The sequence below is a fragment of the Notolepis coatsorum genome, assembly GCF_963971535.1.
Source record: "Notolepis coatsorum genome assembly, contig: SCAFFOLD_397, whole genome shotgun sequence".
NCBI classification, from domain to species: domain Eukaryota; kingdom Metazoa; phylum Chordata; class Actinopteri; order Aulopiformes; family Paralepididae; genus Notolepis; species Notolepis coatsorum.
The window spans coordinates 62,816-85,315 of record NW_028173723.1 but is presented as its reverse complement, the minus strand read 5'-3'; the positions used below and the strand labels follow the sequence as shown (position 1 = coordinate 85,315).

At 44.7% G+C, this 22,500-nt stretch overlaps 1 protein-coding gene across 1 annotated transcript in view; it reads left to right on the top strand.

The window, feature by feature from the left end:
* LOC311247722 (neural-cadherin-like) overlaps positions 1–22,500 on the top strand; it is a gene marked incomplete at both ends in the record, with an annotated part of 169,534 nt that overhangs the window by 90,842 nt on the left and 56,192 nt on the right. Inside the window, one exon of the mRNA XM_084338728.1 lies at positions 9,636–9,808. Coding sequence (XP_084194854.1) covers positions 9,636–9,808 — 173 coding nt within the window. The remainder of the gene's footprint in view (positions 1–9,635; positions 9,809–22,500) is intronic.

The following is a 22,500-nucleotide window of genomic DNA, read 5'->3' as shown; positions in this document are numbered from 1 at the left end:
ATTAATCCTGGTTAATTTATAGCTCTCTAGATTTATCCTGATTAAACTTCTAGACCTCTAGATTGACTCTGGTTAACTTCTAGCCCTCTAGATTCATCCTGGTTAACTTCTAGCCCTCTAGATTCATCCTGGTTAACTTATAGCTCTCTAGATTCATCCTGGTTAACTTATAGCTCTCTAGATTCATCCTGGTTAACTTATAGCTCTCTAGATTCATCCTGGTTAACTTCTAGCCCTCTAGATTCATCCTGGTTAACTTATAGCTCTCTAGATCTCCCCTGGTTAACTTCTAGCCCTCTAGATTTCTCCTGATTAAACTTCTAGACCTCTAGATTGACTCTGGTTAATTTATAGCCCTCTAGATTCATCCTGGTTAACTTCTAGCCCTCTAGATTAATCCTGGTTAATTTATAGCTCTCTAGATTTATCCTGATTAAACTTCTAGACCTCTAGATTGACTCTGGTTAACTTCTAGCCCTCTAGATTCATCCTGGTTAACTTCTAGCTCTCTAGATTCATCCTGGTTAACTTCTAGCTCTCTAGATTCATCCTGGTTAACTTCTAGCCCTCTAGATTCATCCTGGTTAACTTATAGTCCTCTAGAATCCTGCTAGTTAAACTTCTAGCCCTCTAGATTCATCCTGGTTAACTTCTAGCCCTCTAGATTCATCCTGGTTAACTTATAGTCCACTAGATTCATCCTGGTTAACTTCTAGCCCTCTAGATTCATCCTGGTTAACTTATAGTCCTCTAGATTCATCCTGGTTAACTTATAGTCCTCTAGATTCATCCTGGTTAACTTATAATCCTCTAGATTCATCCTGGTTAACTTATAGTCCTCTAGATTCATCCTGGTTACTGTCCAGCCCTATTCTTCCTCAAACCAGTTCTGACTACCACAGGCGCGATGGATCCACTCTACATCGCCCTCAGTTTTCCTATGCCTTTTTTATTTTTTTTTTATTCTTAGCTCTATTCTAAAAAAAAATTATCTTATGTACCTTAGATACTACTGCTACCATGTATGTATATAAATGTGTTTCATTACATGTACATATACATTCATACCAATTATACCATGCCTGTTCTATTCTCCATCCATCCATTGCAACACTATTATCACGACATCCAGTTGGGGGAATCCCCTTTGAACAGCCCATCTGAGGTTTCTCTACTCCACGTCGCCTGTGGTGCCTTTTCCCCCCTATTGCTAGGTTTTTAGTGAGTCGTTCCTTATCTTTATTGGGCAAAGTCTGGAGTGTCGCATATTTGGATTTTATGGTTGTTTTTGTTTTTGATCTATTGGGATGTTTCTTCTTGACTTGTACAAGAAGACTTGTAAAGCCCATGGGAGCTATTCCATGTGATCTCGGGCTATACAAATACATTTGATTCATGATTTGATTTATAGAAGTTATATTGTGAAGTCACAAACCTGTTGGAGCTGGATGGGAAGTCAGCATCAACATGCCACATACGGTACATCATTGTCAAGGACAACACAATAAAGCCATAGAGGTTTTTTCCATTGTGGTCCTGGTTGTTAACGTGGTGATGGTGGAGTTATAGCACCTGAAGCAGGGGCAGCATCCAATAAAAGAAGGACACAGACATCATAATACCTGAAGTTTCCCTGGTTCAAGTCAGGTTAACATAAAATAAGGCAAGGAAAGGGCATAGTTAAAGGTATCCAATATAGTTTTATTGTAAACAGCTCGCTTTTGTTTATAATATTCACACGTCCACCCAAAATGTCTATTGTTGTTCTATTGTCTACAAGCAGAATACATCTCCTACCTCATATAACCTTTCCAATGTCAATTTCCACTGTTTTCTTTGTATTCGCAATGTTTATATCCCATCTGTTTTTCAACTAAACCCTTCAACTATGTAGGTCTGTTATCACTTGGGAGTGTGAATGTGCTACGTCATCTGAAAGTACAACTATAAATGTACACATTAAACACTCCAACTTACAATCTTTAGATAATTAGGTTGGAATTTTTTTTTTCAACAATAGGATTCAATTAAAGACCGCCTCTAGATGTATGTTAAACCCTTTAAAATGTTCTATATTGAATTAACAATTAATTGTGCACAACAGTTAAGGGCTCTCTGACTGTGTGTGGATGTGTGTGTGGACAGCTCCCTTAGCCCCAGTCAGAAGCTGTTAGCTGTCCATCTACAGTCAGCTGATCATAAATACAGCAGGAAAGGTGGGCACTTTGAAAACTCCACGTAACAAGACTTTTAGTTTCACTTTCGGTTTTGGTCAAGTTGTAGTTGAGTCTGACCTCCTATGATTGACAGGCAGTTAGCTTGTTCGATTTTAAAAGAAGCTCATATAAACCAATACATTTGAAGCACGTGGGCATGTTTACACGCCTCCAGTGTACCCCCGTGATCATCGCATGCTTGACGTCCTTGTGCGTGTGCTGGAAGAACATGTGATACACAGTTCTGTCTCACACCTAGCTCACGCTCAGCGTTCATTGCATATATCTCGCTTCAGCATATATACACTGAATAATTTCACAAATGTACCTTTAAATGCCAGCATTCATCTGGCCACACCCCCATCCGCTTACCTATATAAGCAGGGGTGGTGCCACACACTCATCTCCTTCTCAAATTTCATCACAAGCAACGTGTTGCTCATATGCCCACTTGACGTGGAGAAAAATATTGTTTACAAGGAGAGGAAGAACAAGGAGATACGTTGACATCATATCTTTATTTTCTCTCTCACTATTTTCGAGAAAATACGGCAATGTTGTCTTCGTCACTGGAGTGTCTGGAAGATGGTGATCATTCTAAAAACCCTCCACCGGTTTTCGTATTGGGAGCACGCCGCTGCATGCTTCTCAACTGCAGTTCCTTGCTGTGTTTGTTGGGGTGAAACCTTTCAGGCCACAGCTGAACTGTAAGACGCGCCGCTGTTGTGAGGAGCGGTGGGTTTCAGGTTGGGTGAGTACTGTCGCTGGCAGGCTTCACTTGTCTGTTAGTGCTATGGGGGCTACTTGACAATGTTTATGAAAACCGGCCCCAGGCTAGGGTCCTTTGTTCAGCCACCTAGGCGACAGAAGACCTTGGTCTGAAGACCATTGTAGTTTTAACTAGTGGGCCGCGACCATTAACACTGGTGATCCCTGTGTTTTCTGGACGAGTGGGTATCTCCCTGTCACCGTGTAGCCCCTTCTTTCATATCCAAATGAGAGTATTCCTTCACGAGGAGATATGTGCATGGATGTTCGATAGCGGAAGATCCATGTTCAAGTCAGCTACACAGGCCAGTTTGGTATTGTGCTGATTCCGTCGGGTGTTGGTAAAATCACCGTTGTAAAGCTGTGTTGACATCTTGTTTCTCTTTTCTCTTAAAAAGTGAGGAGGGTTTCAGAACGACGGCCTGTCTGGGTGAGTGTTATATCATTGTGTACAAGTTGTGATCACTAGGAAACGTTAGCTTGCTGCTATCGGACAAGGCCAGCGCGAGGTAGCTTCGGCTACTCGCGCGCCGCCGTGAGCTCCCCTCTGGTCGCGTGCGCCGTTCGCTCGGCGTCTCGCGAGCAGGGGTAATAGCGACCGACGGTTGGAGCGGCCGTTAGCTTAATGCTACTCTGTTGTACGTGCTTTGATTATAACATGTTTTACACTCTTGACTACGACGTCGTCTTTGACAGGGGATGTTCGTCGACCCTGCCCTGAGCCAGGACGGCAAGGTTTGCGTCAACAAAGGGACCGTTGCGACGGGTAGAGCGGCGACGCTGCCCGGATCGAACAACACAGGACGGCTGTGTTCCTACGGTGTCTTGAGACTGCACTTCGCTGATCTACGTTCCGGGTAGGACAAGGTTTGACCAGACCTTATAACACGTCTTCTGGTTTTACCTTTCTAAATGTTTTGTGAATAACGATGTTTTCCCAAAACGTGGTTGCTGCAGTGCATTTAGGATACGACGCGAGTTATGTGTGAACTGTCTTTGTCACTGGCAGTTAGCTTCTCCGTGCAAATCGGGTTGTTACAGATGTGAAAATGATCTGGTTGTTGTGTGAGAAACATCATGTGTGTTGTTATGTACCGTGTACTCACAACTAAGGTAACTAACCTATGAAGCTATGCTTAGTGACAAGTGAGTAAAAGAATGTTCTTTTCTCAGCCTGTGATGACAATGAACAGTGTGTTCACATAATATTATTAACAGGTTTTCCTGTTTTAACTGGCCGTATTAAGGGTAAAATAAGAGGATTGTGTTTCCCCCCGGTTCCCTGGGGACTTTTTCATCCTCCTATCAGACATGTTGCACTACATTGTGTCTTTTGTGTGGTAGGGATGCGATGTAACCCTTAGCTTGATTGCTGAGGTTGTGCTAAAACTGCTGGAGAAACTTTATTTTCCTAAAAGAAAAGATTGTTTGGTCGCTGTCGTGTGTGCTTAGCAAGGCCTGTGGCCGATACTAATCGAGAATTATGTATTCTCTCATTATGAAAAACGGCGTTCCTCTGTAGAGTGATTGCCATTTTTTGTAGGTGATGATGGGTTGTGTGTGTCATGTGACCTACAACTGGGTTGGACTGGCCACAGAAGCACATGTGTATGTTGGACCGGGGCTCTTAGAGCCCTCTCTATTCTGTGTTTTTTCCTTAGTAAAAATCAGATAGCAGGTTAGCTCATGCGCTGTGTGGAGCTGTCAAACGCTTCATAGAGCTGACTATGACTGTGTCATATTCTCTTTTTGTCATTACATCGTATCATGGGTGTGGGGTCGTAAAGGGGTGAACTGGTAACCTTTCCTCTCCCCCTTGTTTCTGTCGGTCAGGGGTACACCCCCTGTCCTTCAAGGTTCCCGTCACGTTGCGGTTCGGCACGTTACAGGGGGGGGGGGGGAGTTTCCTGGTACCACGGCCTGGAATATTGGGTGTGTGCACCGCAGAAATTCCCCCGCCATAGAGTACGTCACCGTGCGCGTCTCTGTTGGTAGGACTTCCGTTTCCGTGTGCTGTTCAGGTCCATGTGATGGATCTGTTTCAGGGGGGTGGTCAGGGCTCCTCCTCACCAAGCGCCTATTCGGGCCTTCTGTGAGTTCGGACTCCTCCTTCCGTGTGAGGGAGCCTCCATCAGAGTACAGAGCCTTCCTCCTCAGATTGTCAAAGTGAGTGGACCCTCTAGAAGGTGTCCTATTCTATTGTATATGTATTCGATTCAATTCGATTATTGAGTGTGTATGGGTTCAGTGCCTCTTCCCCGGAGAGCCCTAAAACCAATTTTTTACATGGCTCAAGGTGCAATATATTCTTTTCAATCTGTACAGCTCGCGTGGGAAGTCTCTCTGGGGATCCCCGTCTCCTTCCTATGGGAGGGTGGTGGGATGTAAAAATGTGAAAATTTTTTACCCCCGGCTGTGTAGACTGGGATACATACTGTTGATGCTTCCTTCTTTTCTATTCAAAAAGTGTTGGAGTTAGGAAGTGTCACACCTCTCTTGTCGTTCCCCTGGGCGCCTTGGGGATTCAATGACAGGTCTAAATAGCCTGTTCATTGATGGGGGTGTGTCCCGACGCACGTATAGTGCTAGCTCGCTGTAAACAGGCGACTGACTGGCACGCCTTGGTTGCTTGTGGTTAAAACGGCGTTTTTATAAAGCAACTGAGATGGGGGTTTTTCCTCTTCCGACGACCACATCCCACGGCCTGGGTTGGTTGTCGACGGATTCTCGTTCATGTCTGGGGGATGATGACGGAATGGATCTGAACATATGTAGAGGGGTCTCACGCCCTGGGGGTGGGCCACCAGGCGCGGTTCGCCCGAACGTCTGGGTGGCGCCTTCTTTTCATGTTAAGATCGACACGCATATCTGCCCTTTCTCCTGGAGTAGGCATGTCGGCGTGGTTAGGGCACGGGACTGGTTCTGGTCACGCTGGTCCGGATCAGTTGAACCCGTTGTCCGCCGGGGATGCAGTTCTGCTGTTCTGGTACCCTGAGGGACTTGGGCTTTTTTCAGGGGGAAAAATGCCAGGTCGGTCCGGGTGTCACAGGGTTAAGCGCTATGGAGACCCTGGTTGGGTACGTTTTTACTCAGCACTGTCGTAATGGCTTACAGCCATGCCAACCTGTACACGCTCGATCTCATCGGATCTCGGCCGCTACACAGGTTGGTCCTGGTTAGTACTTGGTTGGGAGACCGCCTGGGAATACCGAGTACGGTGTGCTTAGGGGCTGGTTCTCCATTCTTTTTCGCTCCTCTCTCACGCATGGCGAAGAGGGGCCTGTTGGGGTGGTCTTTGACCTCCTCTGGTGACCCTGTGCTTCCCGTATCGCCAGGCCCGGTCCGAGGTAATGTTTCGTCGACCCGTAGGCCTGGGTTAACCCTTTTTTGAAAACTGAAACACTTGTACTGCGGTATAGCCGGTGTATACCCGCAGGTGTGTTTTGGAGTTTTTTCTTGAGGGGTTATAGGAACAACCACCGCATTGGGTAACGCCAAGGTGGTTAATTCCCTGGTGTGTTGGAGCAGTGTCAACTCTTGGGTTCACCGGTTGAGGGTGCCCCTGCACGTTCATGACGTCTGCCAATCGTGTCAGCCTTCTCTGCCTCAACCCCTCTGGGTGGGGGTTTTTAAATGGAGGCTTGGTCATGCAACACCGCCAGCTTCTGCTCCTTCCGCCGGGGCGGCTGTGTTCAGCTGTCCCCTCTGGCGCCTGTCTCGTCCGCAGTCTCCAGGCTCGGGTTAATAGCCTGTTGCCTGGTTTTTCCCCGGTGCGCTGCCTGCTTCCGTTGGTTAACCTTTTTTGTGTGCTTACGGCCATGCTGACTGCCTGTTGCAGGGTCAGTGTGCCAGGCGGTGTACTATTGGGGGGACAGGGCCCGCTCGGCTGAGGGGTTTTTGTCCGAATACGCTGGCGATGTGGGGGGCGGGGCACTACGTGCCCACCTGGTGGGGTCTTGATGCTGGCATCATGGACTTCTCCGGGCCCCCATTCCAGGGAGTCCAGTCCTTTTGGTGGGTCTGGGTCTTCCTTCGCGCTCCGCTGCTACGGCCTTGCCACGGGGTTGGGTTTGCCCTTGACCCCGTGATTCTGGGGGCAGTAACGAGGTTGTTTCCCTCCGTTCGTTCCCGGGTGGCATGCGGGTTGTGCGTGTGTGTAGTCGTGGGGTCAAGCCACGGTCTGCTCACCCTGTGCGTTGAGTTGCTTGAGTGCCTCTTTGCACGGTCGGGTCCGTCGCCCTCCCGTGAAGCCACCAATAGGGGGGGTGCCCTCCATTAGGGTGGGTCGGGGGGGCTCGGCCCTCCCTGGTCTGATGGTTGTGGAGGGCCTCAGCAGGGTACATTTGTCGAGCTTCTAGCTCCCGCTCAGCTCCTATTATGCAATGAACGCTGAGCGTGAGCTAGGTGTGAGACAGAACGTTAGGTTATGACTATAACCAAGTTCTGTTAACACTTAGTGAACGCTCAGCGTTTAGACGACGCTGCAGGCCCTTGATTTTTCATTCATTCATTGTGATGAAATTTGTTGGGAAGGAGATGAGTGTGTGGCACCACCCCTGCTTATATAGGTAAGCGGATGGGGGTGTGGCCAGATGAATGCTGGCATTTAAAGGTACATTTGTGAAATTATTCAGTGTATATATGCTGAAGCGAGATATATGCAATGAACGCTGAGCGTTCACTAAGTGTTAACAGAACTTGGTTATAGTCATAACCTAACGTTTTCAGGACCCCTTTTCTCCTACTGCTCTACATCGCCAATTTAATCAACTAGTGGTCCACTCTATAGACCACCGCAACACTTTCGATATTCTGAAATCAATTTATGAATGTGGATGAGAGCCTTGACATTAAGTCGTTGTAGCTACAGCTGTGGGGGTGCTGGAGACATGATCCAATAGACTTTTATACGCCAGAGTCTCCTGAACACGGAGAGACCAATCCCAAGTCGATCGGCACTTTCTCGTCCGTGACTATAGCTTGGCCGAGAAAGTGCCAATCGACTTGGGACTGGTCTCTCCGTGTTCAGGAGACTCAGGCGTTTAAAAGTCTATTGGATCATGTCTCCAGCACCCCCACAGCCGTAGCTACAACCACTTAATGTCAAGGCTTTCATCCAAATTCATTCATTTTCTCCCACCGCTCTCTCTCCCATGAGCTCAATGTAATGCGGAAGTGCAGTGGTCTATTGGATACCCTTTAGGGTTAGGGTTAGGTTAACGTAATGAGTAGAAAATGTTAATCGTATAGGTAAGTACAAGCAGCTGGTTAAATGTCGTTTTTGAACCGCGTAAATGTCAAGCATTTGACATTTTAAATATCAATACAACATAATGGCTGATGTTTTCCTTGGTACAACCATGAGAATGCCTCGGTATGCCACTGTATTTGCAGGGCACTTCAATTAGACCTCTCACACGGTCATGTCATTATGACATCATAAGCCCCGGTGCATTTTTTCACGATCTATGGCAGAAATGAACAGTCTTTTCCTTTACCGTTGACCAGTAATTCTGTCCTTGATGCTTCATGTGGAGTTAATAGGAAAATTGCATTTTTCCAAATGATTTTATGTTTAGTTATCATTCCAATTTCTAAAAGCCAAATTGCTGACCCGAAATGCATGTTGCAGAGAAGTCACCGGCGCGGGTGACGTCGGGGGACCTGATCTGCAACGCTAAGCTCGTTTTGGCTTGCAATCTTTCCTTTTTTCCTCTTTCTTTAACTGCCGCTTAAAATTCCAAATCCCCTGTCGTATCGGAGAGAGAGAAATGTATATTAGAAGTTCACGGGACCACAGCTACATGAATCACAGACAAAGCTAGGAGCGATCTATTAATGGTCCATTCATTTAAAAATAATGTGTCAACCGTGAGAGGCCTATGGCCCTGTGTAGTTTAGCGGGTGGAGCAGGGCACTAACACTGCCGTGTTTATAGGTTAGGTTTCCACTGGGAGCCACTCGTACTTAAAATGTATGCACTTAACTCATTCACCGCCTTAACCTTCCTGAATCCTCAGCTCATAGTCAGCCTGAGGGTTCCGGAATGTTGAGTTTGAAAAATCTTCTCCCTTTTTACTATGAATCCTATATTTTTAAGGTTTTATAATTGACCTGTTGCCATGTAGAGCACTCTTTTTATACAGTAGCCTATTTTCTAGAGATTAAAATGAAAATGAAGGACTCTTTATAAACTATCGTTATCGGCCGTTTATGTTACCGATTTCCTGCCGTTTTATTAATCATCTTTAAAGGGCCCTAGTGGGATAATTCTTTAAGATAGCATGGAGATATGGTATCATATTAATATAGAAATGTTGATGAATACAAAGGTACCAGCCATGTCATGCCTCCCTAGAGTCAGACACAAATAAGGATCAGGTTCATCTGTCTCCAGTAGCCCCAGAGAGACATGCAGGTGCATGCTAGCCTAGCTTAGCACAAGTACTGGAAGCAGTAGGGATCAGCTAGCCTAGCTTAGCACAAGTACTGGAAGCAGTAGGGATCAGCTAGCCTACAACTCCAAAACTGACATACTCGTCTGATTCTGGGGAAGATGGCCAATAAGTGTATTTTGTTAAATGTTGGAGTGCTCCTTTAAGCTAAAGAGTACAGTACGTACGCTTTCTAACGGTGCTGTGGTTTCTACAGGGCTGATTCGTCTACGGGCCACTCCCCCACCCAAGCTACAGGGCCTGGAGTATGTCCTCAATGTAACTGCCACCGATGACAACGCATCGGGGGGGCCCCACTCTCTCTCTTCGACCGCCCGTGTCATCGTCGGGATTGATGATGTCAACAACAACAAGCCCATTTTTGAAAAGGTGAGAAGATATATTGCGTCAGAAAATACCTTTTACACAGTTTAAGGGTCTCGTGGTGGTACATCAAAAATAACTAACTACTAACATTCGTACCATCTTTTACTATCATGGACTTTGCTACTAAGGAATCGACCTTGCCTATATTACTACCTACTATGCTATTATGTCTCTACTACTATGCACTCAAGACTGTAGCACAGTCGAACAATGTTACTTACCCTTAGCTGCCAGAGTTATACCCTTCCTGCTGATTTATAAGTTGCTAAATGACGAAATGTAACATGATGTGACCTCGTGAACCTTGTGGGTTCGAGGTCTGGAACTTGGCCTGTTGTGTAGCAGGTCACTCCCCCTGTCTCCCATCTTTCCATATCACTGTTCACTGCATACCATTATTCAATTATTCAATTATTCAATTCCTGGCAGTGGTACCTCCGGCTTGGTCAGGCAGTGTTTGCTCGTGGGAAGCCGGTGGGGGAGGGGGGGGGGGGTCCTGGTTGTTGTAATAGCGACTCCTACTGGTCGGTCGGGAGCATCTGTTTAGCGGGAAGGGGATCTGGGGGAGATAGCGTGAACCTCCCAGTGAAACTCCTCGCTGTCAGGTGAAGAGAAGCGGCTCTCACATGTATGGGAGGAGGCGTGTGGTTAGTCTACAATATCCAGACAGTAAGGCAGCACAACAACCAGGGGGGAATTGGCATGATGATTAAAATATATATATTCTTTAAAAAAAAAGCTAAATAAATAAATAAAATTAGTAGCACAAAACCTTTGCAGGTAAAATAATTGAGTTATAGTTGAATACACTGTGTGCATCTTCCCCCCCCCCCCCCCAATAAATAATAAAAAAGGGGGGGGGGTAAAGAGAAATAACCTGCTGAGAAGAACCCACCCTCCACCCACCCCCCTGAATTAAGAAAAAACACATTCCTTTTTAAGAAGATGACATTTTCTTATGTCAAATATATATATATTTTTTTTATCAAATCTTTTTTATTTTTTCCTTTTTTACATGAAACAAAACACAGCACAATACAGACACCACAATAACAAACAAAACATCACCAGACAGACACACCAACAATAATAATAATAATAATAATAATAATAATAATATAATAATAATAATAATAATAATAATAATAATAATAATAATAATAATAATAATAATAATAATAATAATAATAATAATAATAATAATAATAATAATAATAATAATAATACAATAATGAAGAAAAAAAAACATACTGACAAGACACCTAATAATTCAATGAATAAAAATGAAATAGATATAATACAAATTAAATATACCAAGGAAGGAACAGGAAAAAAGAAAAACAATTGCTATATAGTGAACATCTTGAGCCCCCTCCATATGGTGATGTGTGCCCTGAATTGAAACAGGAGATATAATCTGGGATTGCCTTATGTATTGAGCCAGAGGTTCGAGGGATAAGGCAAAAAGTCCAGGATTAAGAGGACAACCCTGTCTAGAAGAGCGCGAGACAGAGAAGAGTGGCGAGCAGAACTTCCCTGTTAAGATCATGGCCGAAGGCCCTGTGTAGAGAACTTTGATCATATGAATGAACCCCTCACCTAACCCCATCCTTCTAAGAACTGCCCACAAATAAGACCACTCCAATCTGTCAAAGGCCTTCATTGCGTCCAAGGACATGACAGCTGTAGGGACTGCGACATCTTTGCTGGCATCAATCACGTGCAGCAACCGTCTGATATTGTCAGTAACCAGGCGGCCTCTTATAAAGCCAGTTTGATCAGGGTGAACTAGAGATGTCATATGCCTTTGAAGTCGGATGGCTAGAACCTTGGCATATAGCTTGAGATCGGCTCCGAGGAGACTTAAGGGCCTATAGCTGCCACATTCGGTAGGGTCCTTATCTTTCTTGAGTAAAACAGATATAAGCGCCATATTGACATCTCTGGAAAAATGTCCCTCTTCGACTGAGTGTAAAATCATTGAAAGTAATAAGGGACTGAGTACATCCCAGAAAGCAAGATAGAGTTCCGGTGGAATGCCGTCCCAACCGGGAGCCTTGCCCCGTTGCATATCAGCAATCGCCTCCCTAAGCTCATCTAGTGTGATAGGTGCAGCTAACCGTTTAGCGTCATCTTCTGAGACCTGTGGTAAGTCAATTTGATTAAGAAAGTCCTCCAGCTTAGTATGATCAAAGACCACTTCTGACTTGTACAGGCTGGAATAAAAAGAGCTAAATGTATCATTAATCTTTTTGGGGTTGGTGGTTACCTCCCCCTGTTGGTTCTTAATGGAAGGGATATCAGCTAATTGTTCACTGGCTCATATCTTCATAGCTAGTAGGTGGCTAGGCCTGGAGCCGTGAAAGTAGTAGTGCTGTCTTGTTCTGTGCATCTGAAATTCAGAATTGGAGTTAATCCCTTTTTTCACCACCTTAATTTGAAGCTCCAGTCGACTAGAGTAGTTGTGCTGCAAAGAGGATATCAACGTGGCATGAATCTTTTCCAAGTCCACCAGCTTGGAGAGACGTCCCTTGCGAAGATTACATGCAAAGAGAGTAGTGTTACTTCTAATAAAACCCTTAACTGAATCCCATAGAATTCTGGGATCCTGTACCGAGCCAGCATTAAACTGCAGGAATTCAGTGAGCTTCTCTTTAAATTGCAAGTTAAACTCTCCATTTTTCAGCAGCGTTGAGTTAAAGCGCCATCTAGGGGCACGGGATGTTATTTTACTGAGAGAACCCTTGAGAAGGATACATTTGTGGTCTGAAAGTGCAATGGGCATTAAGTCAACATCAAAGCTATCGAAGAGACCGGGGAAGAAAAAACATAATAAATTCTGGAAAAGGTCTTATGTCTCGAAGAGAAAAAAGAGTAAGCTCTCGTGGATGGGTTGAGCGAATGCCACATATCAATTACCCCCATGTCCTTGGACCAGGCCTGTAGGCCAGTGGAAGCTTGTTTCTGATCAAAGGTTTCAGTGTGTTTTGATTTATCAATCGATGGATCCCAAACTGCATTAAAATCAGCTCCTACTATAAACAAGTAATCAGGTAGTTTCAACATAGCTGCAGTGAGTACAGCATAAAAGTTTGCATCATTTAGGGGCGTATGCAGAGACCAGAGCAATTTTTCGGTTAGAGTATTCCATTTTAGCAATAGTAATTCGACCATCTGCATCAGACCACTGTCATGAACCAAGCTCAAAGTACAGACAAAAACAAGGGAGACCACACAAGTACTTAAGGTTTTTAAAGAAAAGTAATTTAATTATGCTATTTAAACTATGTACAAACAAAATAAATTAAAGAATGAATGGATCAGTAATATCAGTAATGTAGTGAGTGCATGAGTGAGTCAGTGTGTGGTGCATGTAAATGATAATATGAGAAACAACCAAACCAAATTTAAACAAACAAAATGTCAGGACCAGCTTGGAGGAGAGACAGACAGACAAATGGAGAAGTCAGGCCTTTTACACAGGTGTGCCTCCTCCTCCTGACACACCTGCACAGGTGCGTCTGATTGCCAGTCTGTGGATGACAGACATGTTAATGGAACAATCCAGGTATATTCCTGAGTCCACCTGTAGGAGAGGGATGGGGTTGTCACACCACACATCTAACAGTTTAATATTCAAATTTCGCTTCGCTATTATGGCTACCCCACAGGACTTAGTGCTAAAAGAAGAAGAACTTATGTTATGGTAAAATCTATTTGCCAGTCTTGCATTATCAGCCATTAAAAGGTGCGTTTCACTCAGTAAAGCAAGGTCCACTTCCTTCCTTCTTAGCAACGTTAGTACCGCATACGGTAGATTATGTGGTAAATTAAGACCCCCTGTATTCCAGATCAAGATATTTAAATTAGCCATAGTCTAAAAGGGCTGCAGTATGACTGAATGTAATTCAGTAGAGCACTAGAACAGACACATAGCCACTCGTTAAGGTCCTATTGAGTTCCGAGCATGAGCATGAAAACAAAAATAAAATAGAGCGAGTTGAATGAAAAGAAAAACAAAAAGCAACGCACCCCCCACCCCCCTCCCCCCCATCAGATAACTTGTCCGATATCGATCAAACATCAGTTGGCCACTATGACTGAGCATAACAACCACAACAACATTATGTAACTTAACCATACCAAAAATTTGTATGGTATATTATAACAATTTAGAAAAAGGAACCCACTTCACTCATCAGAGAGAAGAAATCTATGCAAAGTTCAATGCGAAGTTCAATGTGCAGACGATAAAAAGCAGATACATTAAAACACAGCTCGTCTGAGTTAAACTTGAAAAAAGGCAATATGCATACCCATTGTTGCCCTATTGATGGACCTACTCCTAAAAATATCTCTGTTGTATGTGATGGTTTGTCGCGTGGTAGGTGCAGTTATGTAGAAGAGAGGGGTGTGGTCAGGAGTAACCTGGTGGATCTTAAAAATGAGAGATATGTACACCCCTTGTCTCAGGTTTCTGTTCTCATAACCTCTGTACCTAATGATACAGTCTCTGCCACAGTTAGTCTGAACAGCCCATCTGCCTTCAAGGATAGGAAAGGGCTTGGCCTAATCCATTTAAACATACGAAGCCTCCTTCAACAACATAAGTTAGACCATCTGAACATTTTAGTATCTCAGGCTGATCCTGATGTTCTGGTTTTATCGGAAACATGGTTAAAAAAATTTGACAATGACTCATCTGCAGCTTTACAACACTATAATTTATATAGAAGCGACAGAGCTGGCAGAGGGGGTGGGGTTGCAATGTATGTAAAATCCTGTTTGTCTGTTTCAGTATTGAATACCATCACAGTTCCAAAGTGTTTCGAATTACTTGTGCTGAAGGTTGATTTGGGGCCTTGTAACTCTTTAGTTTTGATTGGTGTCTATAGGCCTCCCAAAGCTGAGGCTAGTGCTACTGATACAATTATGGATATACTGTCATTATATTCTAATTCAGAGATGCTAGTGCCGGGTGATTTTAACTTGGACTGGTGAAATGCTGCATAGTTACCTGAAGGAGGTGAGTGGTAACCTCTGCCTTACTCAGTTGATTACTGAGAGCACTAGACCAAACCCTAAAGATCATGCTAAATCCACTCTCATTGACTTGATATTTTCTAACAGATGTGACAGGATCTCTGCTAGTGGTGTTTTTGATTTAGGCATTAGTGATCATTGTCCTACGGTCTGTGTTAGATCCACAAAGCTGCTGAAATCAAGACCGCGTGTTGTTCAAAGGAGAAATCTTAAAATCTTTAACCCCCAAACCTTTTTGGAGGACATTGCTACTAATAATAGTCTATGTTTAGCAGGGTCTGATAATGTGCAAACTGCACTGGATTCTTTTATAAAGACATTTAATTGCTTTATAGATAAACATGCTCCTTATAAAAGGACTAGGATTAAGGATAGGGTGGCACCGTGGTTCTCAAGTGAGCTGTCAGCATTATTTTCTGAGCGGAACTCTGCGTGGTCACGTGCTAGTCGCACTGGGGATACGCAAGACTGGCTTTCCTTCAGACAACTTAGAAATAGAACTACTGCAGCTGTGAGGAAGGCTAAATCTGATTACTTTTTAGACTTAGTCTCGAATTCTTACTTTAACCCAGCTAAATTCTGGGGTGCAGTAAACCTGTCAAAATATAACCCTGCTACATTGCCATTGTGTATTAATGTGGCTGATTGTAAAATCTCGGATCCTCAGGAAATTTGTCTTGCTTTCAATAAACACTTCATTGAGGCTGGGTCCTTATTTGACAGGTTGTCTACTGGGCTGGCTCCACTGGATGTTGACTCTGACCCTAGCCCAATCTTCGATCATGCCTCGTGTGTACCTACATTTTCCTTCCAGCCATTTTCATCTAGTGAAACTCTCAATATCTTGCAATCCATAGACCCTAAGTGTTCTACTGGTGTGGACAATTTAGACTCTTTTTTTATAAAACTGGCAGCCCCTGTCATTTGTGAGCCATTGTCACACATCTTTAACCTTTCTATTGCATCTGGCATAGTCCCGCAAGTGTGGAAATCTGCCAAGGTGCTCCCCTTGCATAAAGGGGGGGATAGGGATAAGATGGATAACTATCGTCCTATCTCCAAACTATCATGCCTAGCCAAAGCACTGGAGACCTTGGTAAACAACCAATTAAAAACCTTTTTCTCAAGTTGCTCAGTGCTAAGTACTCACCAATCAGGGTTCAGAGCAAATCATAGTACTATTACAGCTGTTACTTTGGTCACTAATGACATTATTTCAGCCCTGGACAATGGGAAGCATTGTGCAGTTCTCTTTGTAGACCTCTCAAAGGCGTTTGATACAGTAGACCATCACTTGCTTTTGAATAGTCTAGCTAGCATTGGCCTGGATAAAGCCGCTTGTGCTTGGTTTCAGGACTATTTATCTTCAAGGTGTCAATCTGTGAATTCAGGTAACTTTCAATCTGATTTCCTGCCATTGTCTAAGGGTGTACCACAGGGTTCGGTATTGGGGCCGGTCCTCTTTACAATCTATATTAATGATATTGTTTCTAGTCTTTCAGCACTAGCAGGTTGTCAGGCTCATCTTTATGCGGATGATACAGTTGTCTACTGCATTGCGGATACTGTTCAGGAAGCTATTGTGAACCTGCAGCTTGCGTTTGACACTCTCCAAAATGCTCTAGCTAAGCTCAAGTTAGTGCTTAATGCTAGTAAAACCAAGTCTATGATGTTTTCTAGAGCCAGGGTTATAGATTATGACATGCTACACCTAACAACAGCAAATGGTTTGTATATTGAAAGAGTTAGTGAGTATAAATATCTTGGTATATGGCTGGATGATAAACTTTCTTTTAAATTCCATATAGATAACCTAGCTACAAAATTACGGCAAAAGATTGGTTTCTTGTACCGTAACCGCGCTAGTTTTCCTATGTTCTGTAGGAAAAGAATTGTACAGGCTGTTTTTTTGTCAATATTGGACTATGGTGATGTCATTTACAGGCATGCGTCTGTGTCTACATTAAGGCCTTTGGATTCTGCCTACCACTCCGCGCTAAGATTTATTACGGGTGACAAATATGATACTCACCATTGTCTTTTGTATGAGAGGGTAGGCTGGCCATCTCTCTCGTTGCGACGTAGTTATCATGGGTATCTTTTTATCTACAAAGCAATTATTGGCAAACTTCCACCTTATATTACATCTTTGTTGGTCTGGAGTGCTGTCACCTACCAAACTCGTTCGAATGATCGGCTTGTGCTCAGGGTGCCTCGAGTTTGGTCTGAGCTTGGAAAGTCTGCCTTCTCCTACGATGCTCCGTACACATGGAATACCCTGCAAAAGACTCTAAAGCTCGGAACATTCCCGTCATTAATGGAGTTTAAAGGCATTGCACTTGACCTATGTACTGAATCATGTAATTGTTTTTAATCCATCATTGTAGTAATTGTAATTCATTGTAATTATTAACTGTTATGATATTTGTGTCCTTTGTTAACTCGTCATCACTGTAAATGAGGGAAACCTCAGTGCTTTCACGAGTATAAATAAAGGTTTGAAATGAAATGAAAAATGAAATCGTTGAGATAATACAGCTGAGATAAACCTTGAGCATTACCGTTCTATTGGACCAAAAAGTTATGGTAACGGTAGTGTTAGCTAGGAGAGTTGGATAACCAGCACGCCTTGAACTTAGCTTAATCAGGCTCAGGGCCTGTCATACATTGATTCACGTAGACAGCTCCGCCGAGAAGGGTCCATCCCCCTCTGCCGGCAGATACGTTAAAACACAGTTCGTCTGAGTGAAACTTGAAAAAAGTCAATATGCATAAGAAATCTATGCAAAGTTAAATGCAGAGTTCAATGTGCAGATGATAAAAATCAGATACATTAAAACACATCTCGTCTGAGTGAAACTTGAAGAAAGTCGATATGTATACCCGTCGTTGAGATAATACAGCGGATATATAACAAGCACGCCTTGTACTTAGCTTCAACAGGCTCAGGGCCCGTTATACCCTGATTCACCTAGACAGCTCCGCCGAGGAGGGTCCATCCCCCTCGGCCGGGAAGGCCATCCAGGACCAGGCCTGTTACACCCCGATTCCCGCAGCCAGCTCCGCCGAGGGGGGTCCGTCCCCGTCGGCCAGGGAGGATACCATGCCGCTTCGTAGGAAGTGTAGCGCCTCAGTCGGCGAGGTGAAGAGTAACAACACCGTGGCCCATCTTGACTTTCAAGGTGGCTGGGTAGAGTAGGAGAACTTCGATGCCCTTTTCACAAGCATAGTCCATAGCCTGAGAGAAGTCTCTGCGGCGTTTGGCGGTGTAATCGCTGAATTCCGCTGCGAATCTGAGTGGATGGTTATCCACGGTTGGAGGATGCTTCCTGGCCTCTCGCAGAAGAGCCTGGCGTGCAGCGAAACGCAGGCAGCAGAATATGAAGGTGCGGGGACGTTCACCCTTCTCCGGGGGAAAATTCTGTGGGCACACTCAATCTCCGGAGGGACGATGGACGGGAACCACTTGGGAATCATCCGTTCCAGATATTGAATCGGCGCATCACCCTCGACGCTTTCGGGTAAGCCGTAGACTCGGATATTGCACCTCCTATTTCGGTCCTCTAGGTCGGCCACCTTTTGTTCATAAATAAGCATCTTGTCTGTAATAGCTGAGATATCGGTGGAGTTGGACTAAAAATTTGTCTTGACCGTGGTCATCTCCTCTTCCATTCCCGAGAGCCGCATGGTCACGTTTGCTAGCTCTGCTTGGAACGAGTCCCATTTGTTAGCTAGCTTCAGCGTGCTAGCTTCAAGTTCCTCGCGGAATAAAGTTCTTATAAAATCTCTGTCTGCCTCATTTAACGTTCCTGTCGGGTTCAATATTTGTTTGGTCATCCTTACGATGTGTGCTATAAGTGTATGGCATGAAATTAACGTTGTTATAATGAATAATGTGAAGTGGTCGCTGAGCTCGAAAAAATCAAGCAGCCATCCGACCTGAGCGGAAACCGGAAGCCTCCTTCTTATGTCAAATGTTGTAACATTTAGCTACACCCTACACTGACAGAACATGGAGCCTGCATATCCCCCCCCCCAGAGATTTGTTTAAATAAAAAGGACAGAGACACCCGCTCGCTCCCCTCCCCCATCCCCATCCCAGGACCTTTAAATGAGAGTTACATACAGTGAGTATTCAAGGGCTATACCCGCTCCTTCAACTTCACAGCAGCAGACAACCAAACAGCGACATTAGACTCCTTGACCCCAATCACACGTGCCGTGGATATCTCCAAGTAGATCACGTCAAGATAAGTGAGAATCCATACCCTTAGACAGAGCTTCTCTGGGTGTTTCCAGCGTGTGGCAATCAGCTTCTTGGCAGCTGTGAGGCCAGCAAGAATTAGTCTTTTCATATGTGTAGTAGCTGACAGCTGAGACATGTCATTCAAAAGCAAAACAGAGGGAGATACAGGTATAGTCAAGGAGAAAACTAAAAATTATTTTGAAGTGGTCTTAAATATTTTGGTGGGTCATAATCAGCTCCAGTTTTATATCATCAATTATGGAAGGTTTTGTCCAGAATGACAACCGTAAAACACATCTCACTGTATTCAATATAAAAAAAATACACAAAAGTAAGTAAAAATAGGAGTACAGTAGATACGTGAAAACAAGGACACATGGTGTCATAGACGTGATGACCTCAAATGTAAAGTACAGGATTACAACATATTATGATGTCAAATGTACATCTAGCACAACAACACAGAAAGAGCAGAAAACATCAGCGATGACAAGCGTTGGAGCAGCACATTCACAGTGCCCATGGGGCGAAGAGATCGAACCCTTTTCGGGGCAGAGATCGAACCCGTTGTCCTCCAGCTCTCCTGCCACCAATTTTGAGAACTTGTAACAACCAGGCTAGGATGTGGAGATGTGGAGATGTGGACCCAAGTGCAGACAGGGGACACGGGAGGCAGATGTCATGGGAAACCAATAGCGGTGTATTTAATGAGTAGGACACCAGGCAGGCAGACAGGAGATACAAGGTAACAGGTGGGTGTGATGGCTGGCTGACTACTCAAGCCGAACAAACTACTACAGAGACAGACTGACATAATGGAACGTAGACACACAAAGGGGGTGAGGACAGACTGATGACAGCTGGTGATACGCATGAGGGAGTCACACGAGGACATCTGCAGGACCTGGGGGGAAACAGAGAAGAGGGGGGAGGCACTAGGGAGAGGGGGAGGACACAGGATAAGAGGGGGGGAGACACTAGGGAGAGGGGGGATACACTAGGGAGAGGGGAGGACACAGGAGGAAGAGGGGGGAGACACTAGGGGAGAGGGGGAGGACACTAGGGAGAGGGAGGACACAGGAGAAGAGGGGGAGACACTAGGGAGAGGGGAGGACACAGGAGAAGAGGGGGGAGACACTAGGGAGAGGGGGAGACACTAGGGAGAGGGGGAGACACTAGACAGAACTTAAAAGAACACACCAACATTATGGGAAATACACTTACCGTCTTCGCCAGTGTTGGACAAGTGCGTTCGGCTACATGCTAGCCTAGCTTAACACAAATTAATGGAAGCGGAGGTGTTTATGGCCAACAGGACTAGGCTAGCTGGTCCGTATCCACTTCCATTCAGTTGCACACAGCTACAGTAGGCTAGCTTGCACTACTTTCTACTGAACACACAGAGAGGAGATTGGTGTCTATCTTCTTGTCTGACTCTGTAGAAGCATTTTCCATAACGTTGGCGTGTTCCTTTAAACACTTAACCTATGAATACAACACTGCTTTGCACACACACACACACACACACACACACACACACACAACACACACACACACACACACACACACACACACACACACACACACACACACACACACACACACACACACACACACACACACACACACACACACACACACACACACACACACACACACACACACATAAGGCATTTGCTGAAATAAATATTTGTATCATGCAACTACAGTAGGATCTTCCCCCGGAATGCAGCAAGTGCTTCTCATCCAGTCATCCTAGACGTGATATTGGCTAGTTGACGCACTAGTTCCAAACAGACATTGTGATTGGACGAGATGCCACAGTTCCTACATGGCTTCCTCTCTCTCTCTCTCTCTCTCTCTCTCTCTCTCTCCTCTCTCTCTCTCTCTCTCTCTCTCTCTCTCTCTCTCTCTCTCTCTCTCTCTCTCTCTCTCTCTCTCTCCTCCAATCCAGATTTTTGTGTCTCTATTGACTGTTTTTAGTTGACATGTTTTAATAAAAGAACATCAAAAGTCTCTCCCTCCAATCCCATCTCTTTCTCTTTCTCTGTCTATCTTTCTTCCTATCTTTCTATCTACTGTATCTATCTCCATCTATCTTCTCTCTCTCTCTTCTCTCTCTCTCTCTCTCTCTCTCTCTCTCTCTCTCTCTCTCTCTCTCTCTCTCTCTCTCTCTCTCTCTCCTCGCTCTCTCTCCTTTCACCCCTCCTATTCTCTCTCTCTTTCTCTCTCTCTCTCTCTCTCTCTCTCTCTCTCTCTCTCTCTCTCTCTCTCTCTCTCTCTCTCTCTCTCCTCTCTCATCCCGTTTTGGGGTTACACTGCACAATGAATACATTAGCCCCAATCAACAGATTCGTCAGATAAACCTGGCCGTACAGGAACATAATTACTGCCATTCACTAGGGAATACAGTATGAAATTGTAACTGTCAGTGAAATGTAATGTTTGGTCTTGAGATGATTATTTTTTTTGGGGGAGGGGGGGGGGGGGGGGGGGGGGGTGTTGGGCGCTTGTCTCTGGAGGAGGGGGCACAGCAGCATGTACACAAAGAGCCATGCCTGTGAGCCCGCCACTAGCGGCTAAAACCGTGAGTGAATTACTGATTGAGTGAGTGAGTGAGTTTCCTGTCTATGAGATGCGCTCAGATAGAAGTAAACAAATTGGCTTTTAAAGTACTCAAAAAGTTTTGCTTTGCTTTCAAAAACAATCCACTCAATCAGTAACTACAGCATGCACTGCACCTCTGATTATGACACCCACATCGATGTTCAGCATCCTCCCCTCTCTCCCTCTCCTGCTCCATCACTCCAGCCATCCACTTTCCTCCTTTCCACCCTCTCTCTCTCTCTCTCTCTCATTTGTGCCCTAGTGGTCTCATTTCCAAGGCTTCCCTCCTTCCGTTTTCCCACGAGTCTGATTAGACCGTGCACACACCTCTCCTACTCTATCTTTAGGAACTCTGTAGGGATTTAATTAATTTACGCGAAGAGTTTCGTTAAAAAGAGTCAAAATAAAAAAAGGGAGAGAGAGAGAGAGAGAGAGAGAGAGAGAGAGAGAGAGAGAGAGAGAGAGGGTAAAAAGTGCCGTCTCATCACAATATCCTGTACCTGTTTTAATTAACTTCCTCTCCTTTAATTAGTACTGGCTCCAACCTCGGCGGTGAATGTATTCACAGCGACAGCATGTTACACTGCAGAGGCTTGGCGAGGAGGCCCAGAGACGCACTGTGTGCATTGTGGGAACTGTAATTCTGGGGCCAGGGGGACCTTTTATGTTTGATAGTAACGTGATCTCGTGAATAATTATCTAGCGGCCCGTATTGTATCTTCTGTTATCATACGTTTGCATTACCATCACCCCCTCCTCTCTCTCTCTCTTCTCTCTCTCTCTCTCACTCTCCCTCTCT